General features: G+C 43.8%; 2 protein-coding genes across 4 annotated transcripts; one reads left to right on the plus strand and one right to left on the minus strand.

Moving 5' to 3' along the window:
* Positions 1-65: 65 nt before the first annotated feature.
* On the minus strand, positions 66-2982 carry LOC108148905 (cell division cycle protein 16 homolog). Its single transcript, XM_017276221.2, has 6 exons — positions 2804-2982; positions 2230-2740; positions 1892-2174; positions 1573-1830; positions 855-1503; positions 66-797 (listed from the first exon to the last, which is right to left on the minus strand). The coding sequence occupies exons 1-6, from the start codon at positions 2897-2899 to the stop codon at positions 438-440; spliced, it is 2157 nt and encodes a 718-aa protein (XP_017131710.1). The 5' UTR covers positions 2900-2982; the 3' UTR covers positions 66-437.
* A 681-nt stretch (positions 2983-3663) lies between these two features.
* On the plus strand, positions 3664-20269 carry LOC108148804 (cytoplasmic polyadenylation element-binding protein 1). 3 transcript variants are annotated; one of them, XM_017276032.2, is made up of 10 exons: positions 3664-3913; positions 4844-5331; positions 14707-14899; positions 15929-16371; positions 17177-17313; positions 17403-17634; positions 18207-18934; positions 18997-19177; positions 19236-19621; positions 19689-20269. In XM_017276032.2, the coding sequence occupies exons 2-10, from the start codon at positions 5314-5316 to the stop codon at positions 20053-20055; spliced, it is 2685 nt and encodes an 894-aa protein (XP_017131521.1). In that variant the 5' UTR covers positions 3664-3913; positions 4844-5313; the 3' UTR covers positions 20056-20269. The 3 variants fall into 3 exon arrangements, with proteins under 3 accessions (XP_017131521.1, XP_017131520.1, XP_017131522.1); XM_017276031.2 differs by lacking the exons at positions 3664-3913; positions 4844-5331; positions 14707-14899 and adding an exon at positions 15171-15777; XM_017276033.2 differs by lacking the exons at positions 3664-3913; positions 4844-5331; positions 14707-14899; ... (1 more) ...; positions 17177-17313; positions 17403-17634 and adding an exon at positions 18010-18113.
* The last annotated feature ends 100 nt before the right edge of the window (positions 20270-20369 follow it).

Consider the following 20369-nt stretch of genomic DNA (forward strand, 5'->3'; position numbering starts at 1 on the left):
TAAACGGCATTGAAAAAGTTCAGATTTTAGAAGACAACGAAGTTTAGGGAAGCAAACTAAAAGAGTTACTGTTTGGTTACAAGTTTAGTTCCTTGCACAGACTAAGCTAGCTTTTAATTACAACATTAGTTTACAAGCTACTGAATGATTGAGAAGAGATGACTTGGCTAGGGCCACTCTTCGATGCCGGAACAATTATGATTCAAATGAGACTTTTGCGCATTCTTAAATACTAAATGTGTTATTCACATGGCGGCTACTTCAATTGATGGTGGGAAAAACAGAGCTGAGAAATCCCAAGAAAAAGTACAGATCAAGCATAAACATCTGTGTTTGCTCTGGCCACGAATTAAGTTCAAGTGCATGACACTTGTTTGACTGGCTAATGATCGGAGCCAACAACATTATGGTTTGATATAAGTTAAGGTAAATTTTTTCTAGGTATCGAAACTCATTTCCACCACCATGTTGGAATCGGAGTTCGCGAGCTCCTCCTCCTCGTCGAACTTGAGCTTCATCCCATTAAATTTGTCCGAGTTCATCACTCGACGACTGTTGGCCGTGATGTTCTTGGCCACATCACGCAAGGCGGCGCTGCAGATCTCATCAATGGTGGTGGGGTCATCCATCAGGTCCTCGATGCAACTCTTAAGGATGGTGGATGTCACAATGCAGTCCCTGTTGAGGGCCAAGCTCTTGTGGAATGCTTCGATGGCGGGGTCAAGGTTTCCCAGCAGTGCGTGTATAAATCCTATGGAGGTGTAGGTTGTGGGGTTCTGCGGCTTCAATAACAGGGCCTAAAAACATAAGTAGGTTAAGAGTCAAATGCCTAACGGTTTAAGCAATAGTCTTACGTATTGAAAATTGTATAGGGCCTCCTCGTACTTGTGGATTTTACGCAGCGAGTGGCCCAGATTGATAAATAGCGGCTCCCAGCGCGCTGAGATCTCCTCATTGTTGGTCTTCGCCCGCTGCTTCACGATGTCCACGGTGCACTGGAAAATAGTGGCGGCGCCGTCAAAGAACTCGTACTCATACTTGATCACTCCAAGCTCATGGAGCACATACACATCCAGCGGCGCTATATTCATGGCCTGCAGGAAAAACTTCTCGGCCAGCTCTAGGTTTTTGGTCAGTCCACACTCCACACCGATGTACAGCAAGGGCAGATGGCAGCCGCGCATCAGTTGTGTGGCCTTAAAATAGGCGGCCATCGCCTGCTCGTGTTCGTTCTCATTTGCGAAACTGTGCCCGTAGGCCAGCCAGGCGGGGCCATAAAGTCGGTCCAATGCAGTGGCCTTGGAGAGATAGCGCCGAGCGGGATCGCTCTTGCCAATCATGTCGTAGTAGCAGCCCACGGCGTACCAGGAGATCGCCTTGTCCGGATAGCGGTCCACCAGCTTATGGGCCACGTAGAAGAGACGATTGAAGTCGCCGTTCTCCACCAGGCAGGCAATTTGAATGGTCAGTGCATTGTTGTGGAAAGGGTCCACTTTTAGCAGTCTGTGTAATAAGTAAATCATAAGTAAATAAACCTTCCTGGATCTAGAATCTAGATCTAATACCACGCACTCGTTTAGTATTTTCAGGCACTGTTTGTAGTCGCAGTCGTAGAAACACTTCTCCGCCTCGGAGGCCATCAAATCTGTGCTGCGTTGTACTCGGTTCAGGCAATCCCCTAGAGGAATCAAGGTGTCTGTGTCGTGATCCCTTGATCGCCGCCTGCTGGAGGAGTCAAACATGGACCGATGAGAGGCATCTACAAGGGAGGAGGCCTTCGAGAGGCTCGTCTGCAGTGAGAAACTGGGAGCCTTTAGGTCCTCCAGGACTCTGAGAAGGAAAAACGTGTTTGAATGAAATACAGTGTAATGGAAAAATCAATAGGACTCACCTGGTGGCGGGCGACATGAAATGACTAGACGTAGGCGGCACCTTAAGGGTGCTTACTTTGGGCAACTGGGAATCCGAGGTGCCGGTCTGCTGCACTTTGGCCGTAAATTCCTTAATATACTTCAGTGCATCAGGATTAACAATGGGCGAGATCTCCTCTGCATTGCGGGCCGATATTAACTCGTAGTATTTCTTTAACCGAGATTCGTAGAGTTTGAGAATAAACTTGCCGTCCGTTTCGGTGGATTGCTGTGCCAAAGGCAAGTGTTGCATCAGCTCAAACTCTGCAAGGAATACGGTTCTATTTAGGGCTTTTGGAAAAGCGAACCCCGTGCTTACCCTCCCAGGCCATTAACATTTCGTGCTGCACCAGGGCCTCCAAAGCCTCGAAACAGTAGACGGATTTGTGGAGAGCCTGCACATAAAAGTCCATGGCCATGCCGCGATTGTCCAGAGCCTCGTAGACCTTGCCCTTCATCAGGTAAATGGAGGACTGCAGCTCATTTCGGTGGTTCTCCTCGCCACCAAAGACGCTGTTGCTTTCCAGGTAGCAGCCGCTGTTGGCATCCACGGGCTGATTGATCAGCGACGTGGTCATCATCTCCACCTCCACATTCTGGATGGCATTGGCCGCCTCTGTGAACTCCTTGGCCGCATAGAGGCTTTCCAGGAGCAGGTTAAAGCACGGCAGTGAGTTCTTCTCCAGCTTGTGGTGCTGTATGGTGTGGGCAGCGCGATGGTACTCCCCCAGCAGGAACATGCACTGCGCCTGATAGTATATATCCCGGGGCTCCCCACCACTCAGCACGGCCACTTTTTCCGCCCAGAACAATGCCGTTGAGAAGCGTCTCTAGAAACGCAATTGGATTATTAGTTTATCTCCGCTTGCCGGCTTTCTGTTTGCGCCTCTTACCATGTCTATAAACTGTTTGACCAGCTGCCGGTACAAGGCCAAGTCGATGTGGTCATTGGTGGTTTCGGCACTGGTGTTTTCCGGGTCTCCTGGCATCTTAAATCAGCATAAATTTTGTTTTTCAATGGAAAATTGTAAATATGTTCTGTCGTTGGCAATTAACTTAATTGAATATATCTGGCAACGCCGGACGAACAGATGGTCTTGCCATTCACACGGAACAATTGTGTCGTGCACTGCGAGAAATAAGAGGGGTTTTTGTAAGTAAATATAAATAAATTAGTCCTTATCATATCAAAAAAATTTTTAAATTTTTAAATCCCAGTGTTTGTATTATTTTGTTGCAAACTTATTTAACATAAAGTTATTAAAGCAAGATTACTAAAAACTAACAAAAAGTAAAAAAAGACCAACAGGAAAATAAATACAACATTCAGGTTGTTTTACAGCTCGACATTTGTTTACTGATAAAGAATAAATTTTAGAATGAATGAATTTAGAAACAACTGAACTTCTGCAAAGTGTTCCCATAATTTTTACCAAATTTGTTAACTTTTTTTTGACAAAAAAAAAAACGGGAGCTCTATCGAACAAAAGAGAAGACCGGTTCGAGAGAACGGTTGTATTCAGTTCGCTCGTCAGAGCCTGCGAAAGTCTATTTAAGCAGCGTTGCAGGCCGTGGCTTGCCCACAATATCAAAAAAATCCCGACAAAAATCCGAGAATAAAATATCACGGGATGATATTTAGTTTCTTCTAATAATTTGTATTGCTCCGGAAAAGTTTGCAGAAAGTTCAAGCTAAATTTTAAGCCGAACAGAGCGCCGCCCCCATTCAACAATCGGAATATTCAACAATCAAAATAGTTTAATAGTAAAAAAATGCATCCGTGAGTGGGGAGTTTCGGCGAAATAGCAGGGGCAGCAGAAAGACGGAAAACGGCGAAGGGCGTGCAAGCAGAAGTAACGGTTCCACTGACGGTGTGTGCGAGTGTGTGTAAAAATGTGCTTGGCGGACGACAAAGGCAACGAGAAGCGATTGCGGGTGTGGAATTAAAATTAAATTCACACGAATTTATGCGCGAGGCGCGTGTTTTTTTGGCAAATCCTTGGTATGTATTGATGTTAGCCGGCACAACAAATGGTTGACTAAAAAAACGGAGCCGTGTGCAGAATAGTTCGTAGGAAAAAAGGGCAGCGGCTCATTTGTTCTCTCATTCTCATCGTGCGCATTTTACAACTTTACAACTACACACTACTAGTATGTGCTGTTAGTTCCTATTTTTTGCTATTTCCTTTGGCTCACGTCATCTCCTCAAAAACAACAAAAAGCAATCGCCTCCTCAAATACACACAGAAAAAAAATGGTCTAAATGCGCAGATCATTTTACTGTTCAATTGGTACGAACTTTGCATTGTTTTGCTTAATATGGCATGAAATCACAATGTATATACTAATAGCACACTACATTTTTACGAATTGAATTTCAAATTAAAATTCTGGGATCTGCTCCTAAAATAATATGTAAATTTCTGAAACTGATCATTATATTCATTATATTATATCAAATTTTCTTTCTGTGTCCACACTTATTCTTACTACCCATTATTCTACGCACAGAGAGAGAGAGAGAGGGAGAGAGTGGAGAGAAAGCGAGACAGGGCTTGGCTCCATCTACATTTTACAACTCCAACTTCGCTGCCGCTGCTCATTTCATGCTGATTTATGGCTCTAATAATAGGTTCGCTCAACACACAGCTTCCGAAAGGATTACCACCCAAAAGGATAATGCATAGTTTGTGTTATTGGCGACCATAAAAAGGGGACTTTTAAAGTAAGCGACCCAGGATTACAGTTAATTACAGTTAGCCGGGGCCAGCGAGCAAGTGAGATAGAGAGAGAGACAGGGATACGCCTTGATCGATTTACGGCATTTAACGCTTAAGTGCGTACGCGTGTGTTTTCCTTAAACTCCAGTGGTTCGGAAACTACAAAGAGTTGGTAGTTCCCAATTATTAATTCAAGCTTGTTATATTTTCAGGCTTTTGGAAATTTGCATCGTTGACGAGGCGGAATAATGAATCGATGACTATTTGCTGCTGATACGGCCACATCTGCCAGCTGTCTTGGGTCGCCACCTCTCACTCACACTCGCGTTATCCTGCGAAGCCCAAAGAACAATAACAACAAAAACCAGACTCCTTGCCCGAGGCTTAGCTTGTCAGTCGAACTCCAACCACAGCCAACTCGAACTCCAACTCAAACGGCAGCCAACTCCAACCAAAAAGGCCTGCGCAGGAGAGAAAGAGAGAGAGTGCGCTAAAGGGCTCTCCGCCGGCTGTGGGAGAGGAAAAGAGAAGGAAAGGACGAGAGGCGGAAGTGGTGACATCTGTTTTGCCGCTTTGTCAGATTGCGGATGCTGCTGCCGAACACGAACGAGGACGAGCGAGCACGAACGAACAAGGAGCACAACGTGAACAAGTGTGGAAATTGGAATTTTTATTCAAAACAATGCCCCTGCTGCAACAGGTATGTAAATAATAATAAAACCCATTCGCACTCCAGAGCGGTAATTGAAACGCTCACGTACGACTGGAGTCGCGCAAGAGAGAAAGGGAGAGAGTGAGAGGACGAGAGCGTCATCAGCTGGTTTTCAAGCTTACCCACCCAATTGGGATTCGTGAGTGGCTGGCCTGGGATGATCCTAATAAGATTAGAGCCCAACATTACGCCTTACTTTTGAGAGTTATCCACCTAGCCGCCCACCACCCACACCCATCCGCCTACGTCTGTTGCACATTATGAGTAGTTAAATTCGATTAAACTTGCGGCGTTTTGTGCGCCAGACTCTGCTGCGCCTCTTCTTCGTCCTTGCTGCTGCTGGTTGGGTGTTTAATTGTACTCTTTGTTGCGCAAAATAGTTGCGTGATTTAATTTCGCTCGCCTTTATATGTTTTTTAATTCACTTAAATGAGATGATTCGATTAGAACACTCGGCGGCACAAAAAAGCGCCGGGCGAGGAGCGTTGAGAAAAACAGAGAGCTCTGGAGAAACAGGATGAATGGCGTTAAAGTGGTTGTACTGTTTTACTGCTAATATTTTTTTTGTCTCTTAAAAATAATGTTTTTAATAAGTAAAAACAATATTATAAGGCAATTTTGTAGTTGTCAAAAATAATAAAATCTAGCTGTTTGTTAACAATAAGTTTTTTAAAAGTACTTTGTAATTCTTAAATTTTGTTAAAGACCTAAGACAATATTTACCTAAAAACTAAAAGAGTGCACCCAAATAATAAGTTGTCATAGAAACTAAACAATTGTTGGGTATGAAAAATGCATCAATTAATACCACAAAAGTATAAAAATAAGAACTTAGATTACAGTTTTAGCATCTTCGGTATGGAAATGAAAAAACTTAAAAGTATGTGGGGGCTAATTTACTCTTTTAGAACGGCTTTAGAGACCACATATATTTAACTTCCCAAAAAGAGAAATTCTGTACTGAAAAATGTTTGTTTTTTTTTAAATCTAATAAAACGTTTTATGGTTAGGGCAGTGAAAATTATTAGACAGAATTTCGCTACATATGCATATCCGTCATGATTACTTGTCCCGCCATAAATATTCTTTATCCTCTGAAAAATTAATTATCCTGCCTGACAATCCACTTCACATCATATCAATACACATCAAAATTATGTCAGATGCGACAATTGCCCTTCACCTCCACATGTGAGCTATAATCATAACAATATCCTTTATGCTGATACGCACATGCTAACCAACCCATGTCCCGACCCCAGACTTGATTTAAGCGATCCTAAAGCGACTGTCAATATGTGTGACAGGTTTTTTAAGAAGCGTCCCCTCGGCGGAGCACTTGGTCCCATTGTTGGCTACGTCTTCGCCGCCCGTTTGTATCCTTGCCACGTCTTCCGCCTTCGCAAAAAGTTGCTCATTGTCGACTGTGACAGGAGACCCGGCCCGTCTATTGCTCATCATTCAGGCATTTGACGACAGTCGACGCACAGGGGTTGAGGAAAAGCCGCCTTGACTACGTCAATGGATTGGGGATGGTTTTCAAAAAGGCGTAGTGGAGGTGGTGGGTCCTGTGCTGCATCCGTGGCCCGAGTTGGCTGACAATGGAGCTGCGCATTTGTTACAATGTTTACACAAATATTTAAGGATAATCCGACGATTTCAAAGGGGTTATTATGCAATTTTTCTTCTCATTTTATTGTGGCTGCCAGAAGCGGCAGCAAAATGGTAGAAAAAAAAAGATCAAAATGTAGCCATCTGAATAACTAAATGCAAAATGTCAATTTCGTCGTGTAAGCAGCAGTATATCCCCCTTGCTGTATTGCTGTACATTCATATTTATTTGCTGGTAATGTCTAAAATGCGTCTACTTCATGCCAACGTGGCGTGTACTTAATATCCTTCCCCCCTGTCGTATTATTTATGCATTTTGCATTCATTTCCATTGCGCCATTGCCCGCTGTTTAAAATGCCTATAAATAATGTGGGGGGTCACAACGGAAAATTTGTCGGTCATAAGAAATGCTGTACATTTTATTTGCCATTTTAAGCTGTGGGATGTGTGTTGTCCTTCTCTGCATACGAGTATATCCACATCCACATTCTCTGCATACGAGTATATCCACATCCATGTCCTGCTGTGACATCGTTTCGTAAAGCATTTTTTTTTTATTGACCCTCGCTCAGCATCCAAAGAAGCTAACAGCCCAAGTGGAGTTCAGTGCAGGTCAGTCTATCAATGTCTCCGGGGAGTTGTTAAATAGAAGTTTTGGCAAAAAATAGCAGAGGTTTTCTTTGTAGGCAGCTAGAGAACACGCTAAATTTATACTTAAATAGGTGGAACAAAAATAATATTTGTGCATTAGTCAAATTATATCAAAACTTTGACCAATAATATGATTTAAATGGAAGCAAAGTATAATTTGTTAATATAAAAAATAATACGAATAATAATACGAATATTAAACATATGGAACCCAAATACTTACTCCTATTTCAATTTATAACCTACCTGTTGCACAAACCAAAATCCCTTAAACAGAATACATTACTGTATAATTAAGCGAATACTTGGCCACTTTCCCTAAACGACAGTCTGCAAATGGCAGTTATTAGCCAGCTTAAATTTGATTTCCGGCGGGCAAATCATTGGCATTATTCAAACCAGAACTTGAGTGAGTGGACGGGGCGTAAATGATGCCGAGCAGCAAATCATTGTGCTGGGCGGCATTAACAGTTGGTTATGTATACTTAAGTATATGCCTCAGGCTAGCTTGCGATGTCCAGGCCGCCATTGCCACTCCCACTCCCAGTCGTACTGCTACTGCTCCTGCTCCTGCTCATAGTCCTTGGCAGACTATTGGAATGTCTCGACATTTCGCGCAAATGCCAAAAGTACAAGGCGGCCGAGGCGTCCTCCAACAATGCGGTGGCAGCAGCCCCAGGGCACATCATTAAAATGTCGATACCAAGCAAATCACACGCCCGCCGCCAGCGAGAGGGATAACAACCAAGAAAATATCAACCCGGGTGCGTTTGTTGCACTGCGGTGGTTGGGTTGTTTGGAGTGGGTATCGGTTCGTATTAGGGCGTAGCCCAGTGCAATATGAGCCTCTGGCATTTAACAAAAATGAGAAAACAAAATGCGGAAAATGGCAAAAAAAAAAAATAAAAAAAAATGGAAAACAGAAAAAAGAGTGCAAAATTCAATTGAATTTACTTCGCCAGACGTTGCAGAGTTGCACAACCTACTGGGCTCAACTAGCATTTAATGCATTGGCAGTCTGGCATGCGTGGTTGTGGTGCACTCCTCCGCTCCTCCACTCCTGCATCCACCACCACCCTCTTCTCGTGACCCCCTGAACTTCGCCCGATGCCCACCATTATTGTGGTTGAGCGGATGACGAAAGGTGGCCGAGAGGGTATCATCAGGCAGGCCTTTTGGCCAATGACGAGGACGAGAGATGGCAGGCAGTGCGCGGTGGTATATACACAATGCTGTTGCGTTATCATTAAAAGCGAACAAAAATGCGGCAAAAGAAAATAGAAGCTAACAGCAATGAGCAACAGCAACATCAGCCACAGCAACAACAACAATAAAAGAAAAACCACAAAAGACCAGCACCCAGTTGGAGTCGCCTCTTGTTTTGTATATCCCTGCAAAGGTTCCCTGCCACTCTGTGGAGGGTTTTAAAAATGCCCATGATAAAGCACTTAGGTTTCTGTTGATAACCTCTGTCGTTAAAATTATGAATTGAAATTTTTGGTTTTCAATTCCTATAATGCTATTAAGCAGTTCTCGGAAATAAAGTTTTTTCATTCGACTTGATTAAGTTTGCATAAAATACTTTTATATACATAGATATTTTGCATAAAACCAAGGCAAGGGCTAGTTTGAAGATTTAGGGGTAGCCTCGCTGGGCTCTTGGCATGACCCTACAAAATTAAAACGTCGTTTTAAATGATACAACTAAATATGTGCAGATTATGTCTTTGGATAAGCAGGGAAATAATTGCAATTTCTGCCAAGTATAGCATACTTAAAAGGGCAGTTTTTTTTGCACATGTCTCAATCTTGTTTGAAGATTATTGTTTGATTATTACCTAACATGATGGAAAGAAGTATCTAAAATTCGAGCTGGTTTTTGTGCAGTCCTGAAACTTTGTTGTGTTTCTCTTTTTAAATAGGCCCGGAAAAGTTATGCCTTTTCGCCTCCTGGGCTGCCTAAAAAATGTGCAGCATGCACCCCCCGGTGGTGGCTGGCTGGTCGTATCATCACTAAAAGCGGCACCACCATTTGGCAGGAGCAGGAGGAGAAACACCACCACCACCGCCACCACCACCACCAGAAACAGATCCGCAGATCCAGCGGCAGATAATGCAGTGCGGAAAAAGCGCGTGTTTTATTTCCACTTAGCACTCATGCAAATGTGCATGTATTGAATGCCTGTTGACGGCTGCTTGGCCCCTTCCACCGCTCCCCCCGTCCCTGAAGCCACCCCCTCGCCAGTACCCACGCTTCACAGCCGCACGAGAGAAACAATAACAACGGCAACAAAGCGCCGAGAATCGGAAATGTTGCCGTTGAAACTGAAATGTCGCTACGCTTCTCTCGTTTGTTATCCAAAAGGAGGAGGGGCTGGCTACGCCCATGTAAAGGCTGCTGCTGTCAGTGACTTGCCTGAATTACGATATTGTTATTATTAAATGGATGGGCTGCATGCGAAAGGAAGCTGCAACTGCGACTGACTCCGCTGAAAAGAGGATAAGAGGAGCAGAAGGAGGTCCTGCCGGCCGGGAAGACGTCTGCATGCGCTTTGATAGTTGAGTTTTGATCCAGAAAGGCATTTAATGTCTTGTTTTCATATTGCACAAAACATAGGACACAAAAACAAGCACTAGCACTCGCACTCGCACTCGCACTCGACAAGAAGAAGGCATGCAGTTATGTAAATATGAGGGCGACACATCGCGTCGCATCGTCAAAGCTGATGAAATGGCACTCCTTTCTCGACATGCTCAAAACTCAATTTTATTTGCCCAGGCATTGGCATTTAATGAAATGCACAGCACATCACAGCACAGCAAAAACACAAACAAAGCAACAGCAGCTGCTGAGCCAAGGGTAAGAAGGATCAGGATGCAGGAAGCAGGATACGTAGGCGCAGCAATTACGTGCCAGTGCATCGGAATTGGAACCCAACCCAAGCACTGCTTGCTGTCCTGCAGGCATTTGCATCTTATCGAATCCATGCCCCAACCACCCACGATTCCTGAGGCCTGAGAAAAAAAGTTCGAAGTCTAAGGAGTCTCGTCTCCGGTGAATAGTTTTTAATTTAAAAACATTTTACGATTTTGTTCTACAGCATCAGCGCGTTCTAGGGAAAACTTATACTAAAGATATCGGTTAGGACTTATAAACATTTAATACGGTTAAGAGTATAAATTACTTGCTTAAACCTTAGAGATACAGCCTCCACAAAGGGTATTAATTTCAGACTTTTGCTATAATTAAAATAGTAACTATAACAGTAAATTAGTATACTCTTTGTTTCATCTCAAAAAAATTTTTGTAAACAATTTAAAAAGTTTTAAATATTTATCGAAATTAATTGAATTGTACAACTAAATTCCGGCAATCAAATATAATTTCTAAACTTAGTAAACAAACTAACAAGTTAATGACAATAACAATGGTTCTTACAATTTTCAATTATTGTTTTTATTTTTTTTTATACGACAATCAAACGTGTAACATAACTTTATAATTTGCCAATATTTTGTTGGCAAATAAAAACTTTGTCGTAAATTGAGTTGCATTTACTTGATTTCCCCTTTGGCAAACACCAATCGAATTCGCCTCATCCCCCAATTTATGGATCACACAACTCCATAAATTGTGCATCCCGAATGCGCTGAAAAGATGGGGGTTTGACTTTCAGGGGATTTAAACACTCGCCACGTAATATGCAAACACTCTATTACCGCTGGCAAATTCAAATGCACTCGGCCATAACTCTTATCCTTTATGGACTCGCCGCCAACCTTCTTGTTGCCACAGTCCCCTTTTGCGATTTCGTTTTCGCCCACAAGTTGGCAACATGTAATCGGCCATAAAAAATTACAACTGTGCATTAACCTCTGGCTGCTGCGGTCACTGGGAGCGGGAAAAAGTTCAGAGGGCCGAGGGAAATCGAAACGAAACGAAACGATACGAAACGAATCGATTGAAGTGGACCGCGGGGAGAAGGGTTGTGTAATGGGAGGAATGGCGACGACAAGGACAACATCGTTATTGAACGCTTATCACTACATGCCATCAAATTTTAATGCCGAAAACCCTTTTGGGCCAGAGGGCCATAGGAGGAAGCATTGGGCGAGAAGGAAAAACAGGAGCAGGACATCTAATAAGTGTTGTAAGCGATGCAAACATAATAATTTGTATGACTTCTGAAAGCAGAAACTTGTTATTTTACAGAGGCCCTGGCCCCGGAAACGTTTTTTATCCACAGCATGCCACATCGTGTGTGAGTGTATCCGCTCCGCTAAAATGCAGGCCAGGCCCAGAACGAAATCCCAGCCCCAAAATCAGCCCATTGGCAAATCGCTTGCCAAAAATGAAATGCAAGGAAAGTCCAAGTCTGTAAGTCTCCAAGTCCTATGGCCAACGAGCTGAGCTTGGCAAAAGGAAGACAAGGGGAACACAAGGGCCAAGTCAAATGGACATGGGATAAATAACTACTGAGTTATGGGTGGAACGGCAACGGCAACGGCTCCTTGGCCCCATGGCTGACATCTTCGGATCGGACGCAGAGCGATGCCGAATATCTCCATGTAGCCATCAGCGGGCAGAGAGTGGATGTGTATGTGGATATGGATGTGGGCACAACCAATGCCATTGAATCAAATTTTCCAAATCCTCGGCGACAAAAGACATGGAGCATGAGAAGGAGCTGAAACTGAAACTGAAACAGGAGCATCGATATATAGGGGAGGTTCTGAAGTCGGGGGAGATCTCGCAGGCGGTGGGGAATAAGGAATAGAGTAGTCAATAGACCAGGGTGCTATCTATGCGTCAACGGGTGGTTAAGATTTTTTGTCGTATTCAATTTCGTTGTTTATGGTCTTTTTTCCGGGACGAGAAAGTAGTTGTGGGCCGGGTATCGCTGCTTGATTGAGCTGTTCCTGTTGAAAATGGAAATTTTCTCCCCTTACATTCGTGTCGACTTTTGATTTCACTTTTAAACAGTTCTTTTGGTCTAGATTGCTTGAATGGTTTTATTTTGCATAACAGTTACTTTGATTTAGATAGCTTAAGATTTTATAATCATTTTAGCTTTGTCAAATTTAAACTTTCTAACCCATACATTTTTTTTAAACATTACACTTGCAGTTGTAAGTTTGTATTAAATCATGTATTGGGCATAAACAAATAAATAATATTTCTTACAATTGTTTCAAGGTATATGATTTTTAGCTGCAAGGGGTAAACAAATCCTTAGAAAGAGTATTCCTGCTTTCTTTTAAAGGCAGTGAGTGGCCTTATATTCTCGTTTGTCTCTTTGACGCCTTTTCTATTTCCGCCAGCGAAAGCTTTTAGCGTCTTACTGCTGTTTTCGACGACGTATCCGGGGGGGGATACGTCTGCGGATGAGAATGCTGATGCGGACGCGGATGCGGACGCGGCCTCGGCATTACAAAATAGCTTGAGGACTATTTGTAATTTGCATTCATTGACGCCGTTTTTTTTATCGCCTTCCACATGTTGAAACTGTGTGTGGGCGGTGTGACGTACGCGCAGGCTAGAAACAAAGTCTGAAATCCCCCACAAAAAAAAACACACATATAGGCCACAATGCCGCCTCTCAACGGAGCCGAGTTGTCCGGCACATCCTTGCAGCCCCGCTCGATGGTGGGCGTGTGGTTGCCGTGCGTGTGCTCGGATGTTCGTACCATTTCCGACTTTGCACGTACCTTCATCAAGTTGTCATTCAATTTTTAAATCCATAGCAAGTTTTGTACTTAACATAGTTGTGACAACTTGACAAAGACCAAGGAAGCCGTCGACTGTCGCTCCGTTCCAGGCATTCAAAACTTGCCGACGGATGGAAGTTCTTTTCTTTGCTCCACACTTGTCAGTCCTTTATGTGGCGGTAGATCTTTAACTTGTGCCCCTAACCATTTACTGGATCCATTTGTGCCAGGAAAAGCGCATCGTTTCCACTTGCTAAACAAGTGAACAAATGAGTTTTCGCAAGTTAATTAAACTTGTTATGTATTTCATGCCCAACACAAATCACTTGAGAAAATGTTCTAATGGTTGATCAGTGGTAGCATTTATAAATGACTATCTATTTGGTGGCTTTTTATTTATTTACTCTGATTACCAAGACAACAACATTGTTTCTTTGAGTAGAATGTATGTAAGTCTATGTCGAAATGTTATGATAAATATTGTTAAAGTACTATTTCGGTCTTTATAATTTTAATGAATTTCAATGCACGTATATAATATGAAATTGAAGTCCCTTTAAAATCCACTTTGCTTACTCACTAACTACCATGGACAATCAAGAACTGGGTGACAATCACTCTAGGGAACTCTTTTTGGGTAACTGGAGCAACTCTTTGGCACCCACTCATCAGCTGACCATTGACAATGACTTGTTGCCTTGGCTGTGGCACATTTCGTTTCATCCACAAACAAGCCCTTGTCATTCAAGCCACAAAGACACATGCACTCCTCCCCTGTTCATTCCCGATTGCTGTCACTCGCCTCGATTCGTTTGCTTCCGTTTTGTTTCGTTCCGTTCCGTTTGGTGGGCTGCATTAATCCGGCGTAATGAGTTGTACGCCATTTTACGCTAAATTGTTTGGTGAGTGCCTGATAACAATATTTGCACTAATTTGGCATTTTTAAGTGTGCTCCACTGACACTTGATGCGCTTTTAATTGCGCCCAGGCGCTCGAGAGTGCTTGAGAGGAGAGCGAGAAAGACGGAGATTCAGAGGAAAGTGCGACAAGGGTCGGCTGCTGTGGGTGCTGGAAAACGGGGAGCAGTGGGTGGGCAATTCTCAGGGGCTGATGTGGTGAGGGGGTTGTCCTCGTGCGGTTGCCACGTTGCAGCCTCCACTCTGCGTCGCCTGGCATGTGGCAAGAAATGTGAAAGATAAACGATTCATTAGTTGCTGCCGTTGGGTGGTAGGGCCAAACCCTTTCTCCACCTGACACACACCGACTACAGAAGGAGACAGAAAGACAATAAAAGTTTTGCCAACTGTCGCCTGTTTTTATTACGCTTGCAGTTCAAATCTCTTGCTTGATGTCATCGTTCTACAAGGCTTTCTTTCTCTACTTATTTCCAGTACGACACCTCTGATTGCTCTGGTTCTGGTGGCAACATGCGAGCCCTGAGCGGAAACTCAACCACGGAGCTGTTGCAGAAACACTCGATCAGCTCCTACCTGGAGCACCACCAGCAGCAGCAACAGCAGCATCAGCTGCAACACAATCTGCTGGACAGATGCAACGACGAAGGATTGATATCCTTTATCAATGGTGAGCTTAATATCAAAATGTGTCCCATTAGATGATTCTGTGCTAAAGAATTCGCGTTCTGCAGTAAGCACATAAAATGTTTTATGACAAAAAGAGAATCGCATAAAACTATGAGGAGGGATATTCAATGATATTAAAGAATTGGGTTTTTCAATTTGGATTTCAGTTAAAAAAAAATAAATAAATTAAAATAAATAAAATAAAATATTGAGTACTTCATACTTTTACTTTGCTGTCAAAGTCGCTGGACACTGGAAATGTCAGATCCACACAGAAAATATTTCAATAGTTTTTTACTTTTAGAAGTCGGCACACATAATTCGTAGACACACTGTCATCATTCATATTAAGTTAATTTAAACAGACAAGTTACAAGTCGGACTGCAGAAGCGTGGTCCGCGGTATGAAAATTTCCATTTACATTTCGATTTAAAATTGTCACTACTGCAACCAAGAAGCGGAAATTAAATTTTACAGTAGCACTCGAAATTTTAAATAAGTCAAGCTCCAAAATCGTATATGTCCAATAAGAAGACGCTGACACAGAAGCAGTCCCCCCTGCAGCAAACGTAGTCGAAGGTCGGCCAGGATTCCATCAGGATTAGCACACATGTTGAAAGTCGAGAAGCCATACATGGCGGTATCGCCGGACTCGTTTGAATTTGGCAGCAGTAGCGATGTGAGCTCGACCAGCAGTAGTAGCAGCGACGACAGTAGTTGCAGCCACACAAGCAACACAAGCAACACAAGCGCCAAGGACCCTGGCAGGCTGGCTGCTGGCATCGGGACCCAGAACTTGGCCCAAGACGACTGCAATACCAATACCAATACCAACAGCAGTGGCCAGAGCAACATGGACAACACAAACAGCAACTGCAGTACGCTTAATTTATTAGCAGTTTTGTCGAATATTTGCAAAGTGCTTGAGGGGCAATAGTTTTGATTTATCGAGGGCTGGGCAAACTTTACGATAATTGTTGACATTGTACTTACCCCTCCCACCGCCCCATCTCTCCTTTCTGTCTGCAGATCCAATCACACTGAACGATCTACTCGGCCTGTGCGGCAGTGGTGGCGGCGGCAACGGGGTGGTCGGTATTGGCCAGAGCCCCTCGACATCGTCCACGGCGTTGGGCGGAGGAGCTGCCACTGGTGCAACAACGACAACAGGAGTAGTTGTCCGAGCAGGAGGATCGGGACCGGGTCAAGGAGGAGTCGTGGGACAAACCACCGCCACGGGCAACAGCCCGGCGGGCAACCCATCCGCCAGCTTCGGGGGCAACGGCAGCAGCGGCGACGTCAACAATCTGCTGCTCGCCAATGCGGCAGCCGCTGCTGCTTCCGCTGCCGCCGCGGCTGCCGGCGATGGCGCTCAACTGTCCGCCAATGCGGCCGTCTACGCTCCACTAACGCCCAGCTCCACTCAGTCCTCGGCATCGCCGGGCACCAAGTCCAGTTTTGACTACTTCCAGGTAAGGCCAGCTTACGACTCCGAACCAACCTCCCGCCCGATTGATGCCTGTCCTCGGGTTGTGACCTTCTACTTCCCTCTAACTGCACTCAATTTGCACCGAATTCTCAAAACTTTTTGCTTGTACTCGTATCTATTCCCTCAAAAAAAAAAAAAAAAAAAACCAACCCGTGTTTCTCATGCACGTGGACCGTAACCGTCTTATGATTTTCTAACTTTTTCCCACTGTCTTCTCTGTCTCTCTGTGTTGATGGGTGGGTCGAAAACAGAATAATTGATAGTTAATTATACAATGCTTGCTAAGATGATGTCGTTTCCAATTAACCAATTATTATAAACTAACAAAAATCTTTTCTTGTCTACTTTCAAAATAAAGAAATATGTAATTTAGAAAATTAAATCTCTATTTTGTCCATTAACTACTAAATATACGATGAGACAAGATAAATGTTTAATATCATTACCATGAAAAAACGTCTAAACCTTGGATGATGTATGTACAACAACCGTATATGTTTATTAATATTTAATACCTAAATTAAAATAAATATCTGTAGATACATATTAAACAAAGAATCGACCCACTCTGTATTTGGTCATATTAAAATTAACCTTGCAGAAGCTATAAAACTAATTTTTTTGGATTTTTGCACATGAGAATTGTCTATTGCTAGGCGACCTGCAAGGTTATTTGCAACTTCGTTTCAGCGAAGTTATCTGTTGTCGTTACCGTTTCCTTTCCTCGTTATAATTTATTTGTTCGTTTCCATTCTTTCTTTCTTTTTTGGGTGAATTGGCGAACTTAGTTTGAAAATGTTGCACAAAGTAACCCACTTAAGGCTTTCCAAAGAACAAACATCAGCTTCGATTGCTCTGCACCCTTATCGCCAAGTACGCCTACATCTATTTACAATCGCTCCTTTCACAGTTCACCTTTAGTCAGGTAATAACCAAGATATTATAATGTGGCACTCGCTTCATGTCCCATTTGACCATTAATTTGACTAACCGTTCTCCACTTGACCCTTCCAGCGACAGCAGCAACTCGTCGAGTGGCAATGGCCTCTCCCTGGACTCTATCAACATGCTCTACCACCAGCAGCAGCAACAGCAGGCACAGAAACAGCCGGGATACACCAGCCTGGGTAACTCCACTGGCAGCGGATTGGGACTGAGTCTGGCCAACGCCTCCACGCGCTCCAACTCACCAGAGAGCCAGAACAGCGGCCAGTCGATAACCGAGCCCAACCTACTGGATATGATTGTAAGTATTTCACATTGTTCTTAACATACAAGCTGGACAGAAATAGAGCCTTAATTGCAATCCTTTTGTTCAACAATAGGCGTTATTTATTAAAGATAAAAATATAGATCACATAAACATAGATTTATTTTAAAGATTGCACTTGTTTTCACTGAATAGTGAACCCGACCATGATAGAACTGGCTTTCTCAGGGGATGAAAGTTGAATATTTAGAAATTGTAGAAATTATATTTGGGATAAGTTGGTACACACTATCTTTTCAAAAGAGTGCAGATAACTAAAAAAAAGGTTTTGTATCCATCTCCAAAACTGACAGATTTTGAAATTTATAAGAGATTGTTTCGACTTTTCTATCATTTATAAAAAATTGACATAGCTGTAGGACTTATTTTTACACCTAATTTTTATACAAAGTTATTTAATCATTCATCAAAATTTCTGTTATTAATACCCATCAATGGCTAACGTTTTGTATAGGGTAAGATCAACATGATAGCAAGCTACTTAGCCACAGTCTTTAGCATTCAACTTATAAAATTTCTATATAAATGTTGTATCGGTGCTCTTTCAGAATCTGCTGTCTGTGAATAGCACCAAACTTGTCTCCATGCAGCAGCAGCAACAACAGCAGCAGCAACACCATCACCAATCGCAGCAACATCAGCAGCAGCAGCAGCCACACCAGCTTCAGCAGCAGTACGCCAATTTGAACAGAAACTTTGAGCAGCAAGTGGCCGCCAACGGAGGTGGGCAACAGCACGGTTACGAGCAGAACGGCGTTGGCGTGGGAGCTGCCAGCGGAGGCAGCGATAACTGCCTCAATCACTATACTTTGGAGAACCTTGCCAATGTGGACATGGAGCTGGCCAAACTGCAGAATCTGCAGCGCATCAACACTCTGAAGTTGCTGCAGGCCCAGACGCAACAGATGCCGCTGATCAATCAGCTGCTCCAGAGCTATGCCGGCAGCACCATGGGCAGTGTCGCGGGAGGCAATCTCAATAGCCTTATGGGCATGGGCGGCTCGAGCAACGGCGTGGGCATGTCCGACATGACTGGAGGCGGAGGCGGAAGCGGTGGCGTCAGCGGAACAACCAATGATGGCCACTTGGATCGCGTGGCCAAGTTCCACAGGAGCTCTGCGGCTTTGTGCGATGCCACCTGCACTTGGAGCGGACAGCTGCCGCCGCGTTCGCACCGCATGCTCAACTATTCTCCCAAGGTCTTCCTCGGCGGTATTCCCTGGGACATAAGTGAGCAATCGCTAATCCAGATCTTCAAGCCGTTTGGTTCCATCAAGTGAGAGTTTTCATAGCGGACTAACTTTATACCTGAGTAATTCAACTTCTTAACCTCGACAGAGTGGAGTGGCCCGGCAAGGAGCAGCAGGCTGCGCAGCCCAAGGGATATGTCTACATTATATTCGAGTCGGACAAACAGGTTAGAGCCTTGCTTTCGGCATGCGTGGTTCAGGTGGATGATTCGCAGAGTGGCAGCAACTATTACTTTAAAATCTCATCGCGTCGCATCAAGTCCAAAGATGTATGTATGCAACAAACTTCTTGAAAAATAGTCATTTATTTTGATGTTACTTGATTAGGTTGAGGTTATTCCATGGATAATTGCCGACTCGAACTTTGTGCGCTCCAGCTCCCAGAAACTAGACCCAACGAAGACCGTATTTGTGGGAGCCCTGCATGGAAAACTGACTGCTGAGGGCTTGGGTAAGATTATGGATGATCTTTTCGACGGCGTGCTGTATGCCGGTATCGATACGGACAAGTATAAGTACCCAATTGGATCGGGACGTGTGACTTTTAGCAACTTTCGCTCATACATGAAAGCAGTGTCGGCTGCTTTCATCGAGATTCGTACAACGAAGTTCACCAAGAAAGTGCAGGTGGATCCGTATTTGGAGGACGCTTTGTGTTCAATATGCGGAGTACAACACGGTCCCTACTATTGTCGCGAGTTGTCTTGCTTCCGGTGAGTTAAAGGGTTCAAACTATCGCCATTTTATAAAAGATGTTTAATATGATCATTATTATTGCAGATACTTCTGCCGCAGCTGCTGGCAATGGCAGCACAGCTGCGATATTGTCAAGAATCACAAGCCATTGACTCGTAACTCCAAGTCGCAAAGCCTGGTGGGTATCGGACCATCATCGTCGACCGTTTCGCTGGCCTCTTCCAGTCACAGCATCAACGGCGACAACAAAATGGGGCACAGCCAGCAACATCAGCACCAGCAGCAGCAGAAACACCAGCATCAGGTTCCACAGCAGTCGCAGGTCCACAATCTCAATATGATGGGCAACTCAGGAGCGACCAGCGCCGCTGCCACATCGATGTACAACTATCAGCAGCGACAGCATCAAAAGCACCAGCAGCAATTGCAGCACCAGTATCAGGCTATTTAGACTGCTACGTCTTTTATCCGCACTGTTTTAACGGATATTTCCGCACTTATCATGTGCGGAACTTTGGACTTTTAGGCAACGTAGAAAAAATGGCGCATACGTTTTCGCAGACAGTTTTCCTGGAGCCAACGAAGACCCGGACTCATCATCGTCATTTTCATTGTGAACACAGTTTTATTAATGTGTATATTAGATTGGTACGATATGAAGCTTACACATTGAATTTCCTTTAAGGTAATTAGTGTTAGTCGACTCCCCCAAACACAAACAAAACAAAGACCCCCCACATTCATACTATTTTTTGATAATCATGC

The sequence above is a fragment of the Drosophila elegans genome, unplaced genomic scaffold, assembly GCF_018152505.1.
Source record: "Drosophila elegans isolate 14027-0461.03 unplaced genomic scaffold, ASM1815250v1 contig_476, whole genome shotgun sequence".
Lineage (NCBI taxonomy): Eukaryota > Metazoa > Arthropoda > Insecta > Diptera > Drosophilidae > Drosophila > Drosophila elegans.

Coding starts and splice junctions, on each gene's coding strand:
- LOC108148905 (XM_017276221.2), bottom strand. CDS start 2,899: ATGCCAGGAGACCCGGAAAACACCAGTGCCGAAACCACCAATGACCAC. Junction 2,741..2,803: donor TCAAACAGTTTATAGACATG/GTAAGAGGCGCA, acceptor TTGCGTTTCTAG/AGACGCTTCTCAACGGCATT. Junction 798..854: donor CCCTATACAATTTTCAATAC/GTAAGACTATTG, acceptor TTATGTTTTTAG/GCCCTGTTATTGAAGCCGCA.
- LOC108148804 (XM_017276031.2), top strand. CDS start 15,510: ATGTTGAAAGTCGAGAAGCCATACATGGCGGTATCGCCGGACTCGTTT. Junction 17,314..17,402: donor CACAGTTCACCTTTAGTCAG/GTAATAACCAAG, acceptor TGACCCTTCCAG/CGACAGCAGCAACTCGTCGA. Junction 19,178..19,235: donor GTCGCATCAAGTCCAAAGAT/GTATGTATGCAA, acceptor TTACTTGATTAG/GTTGAGGTTATTCCATGGAT.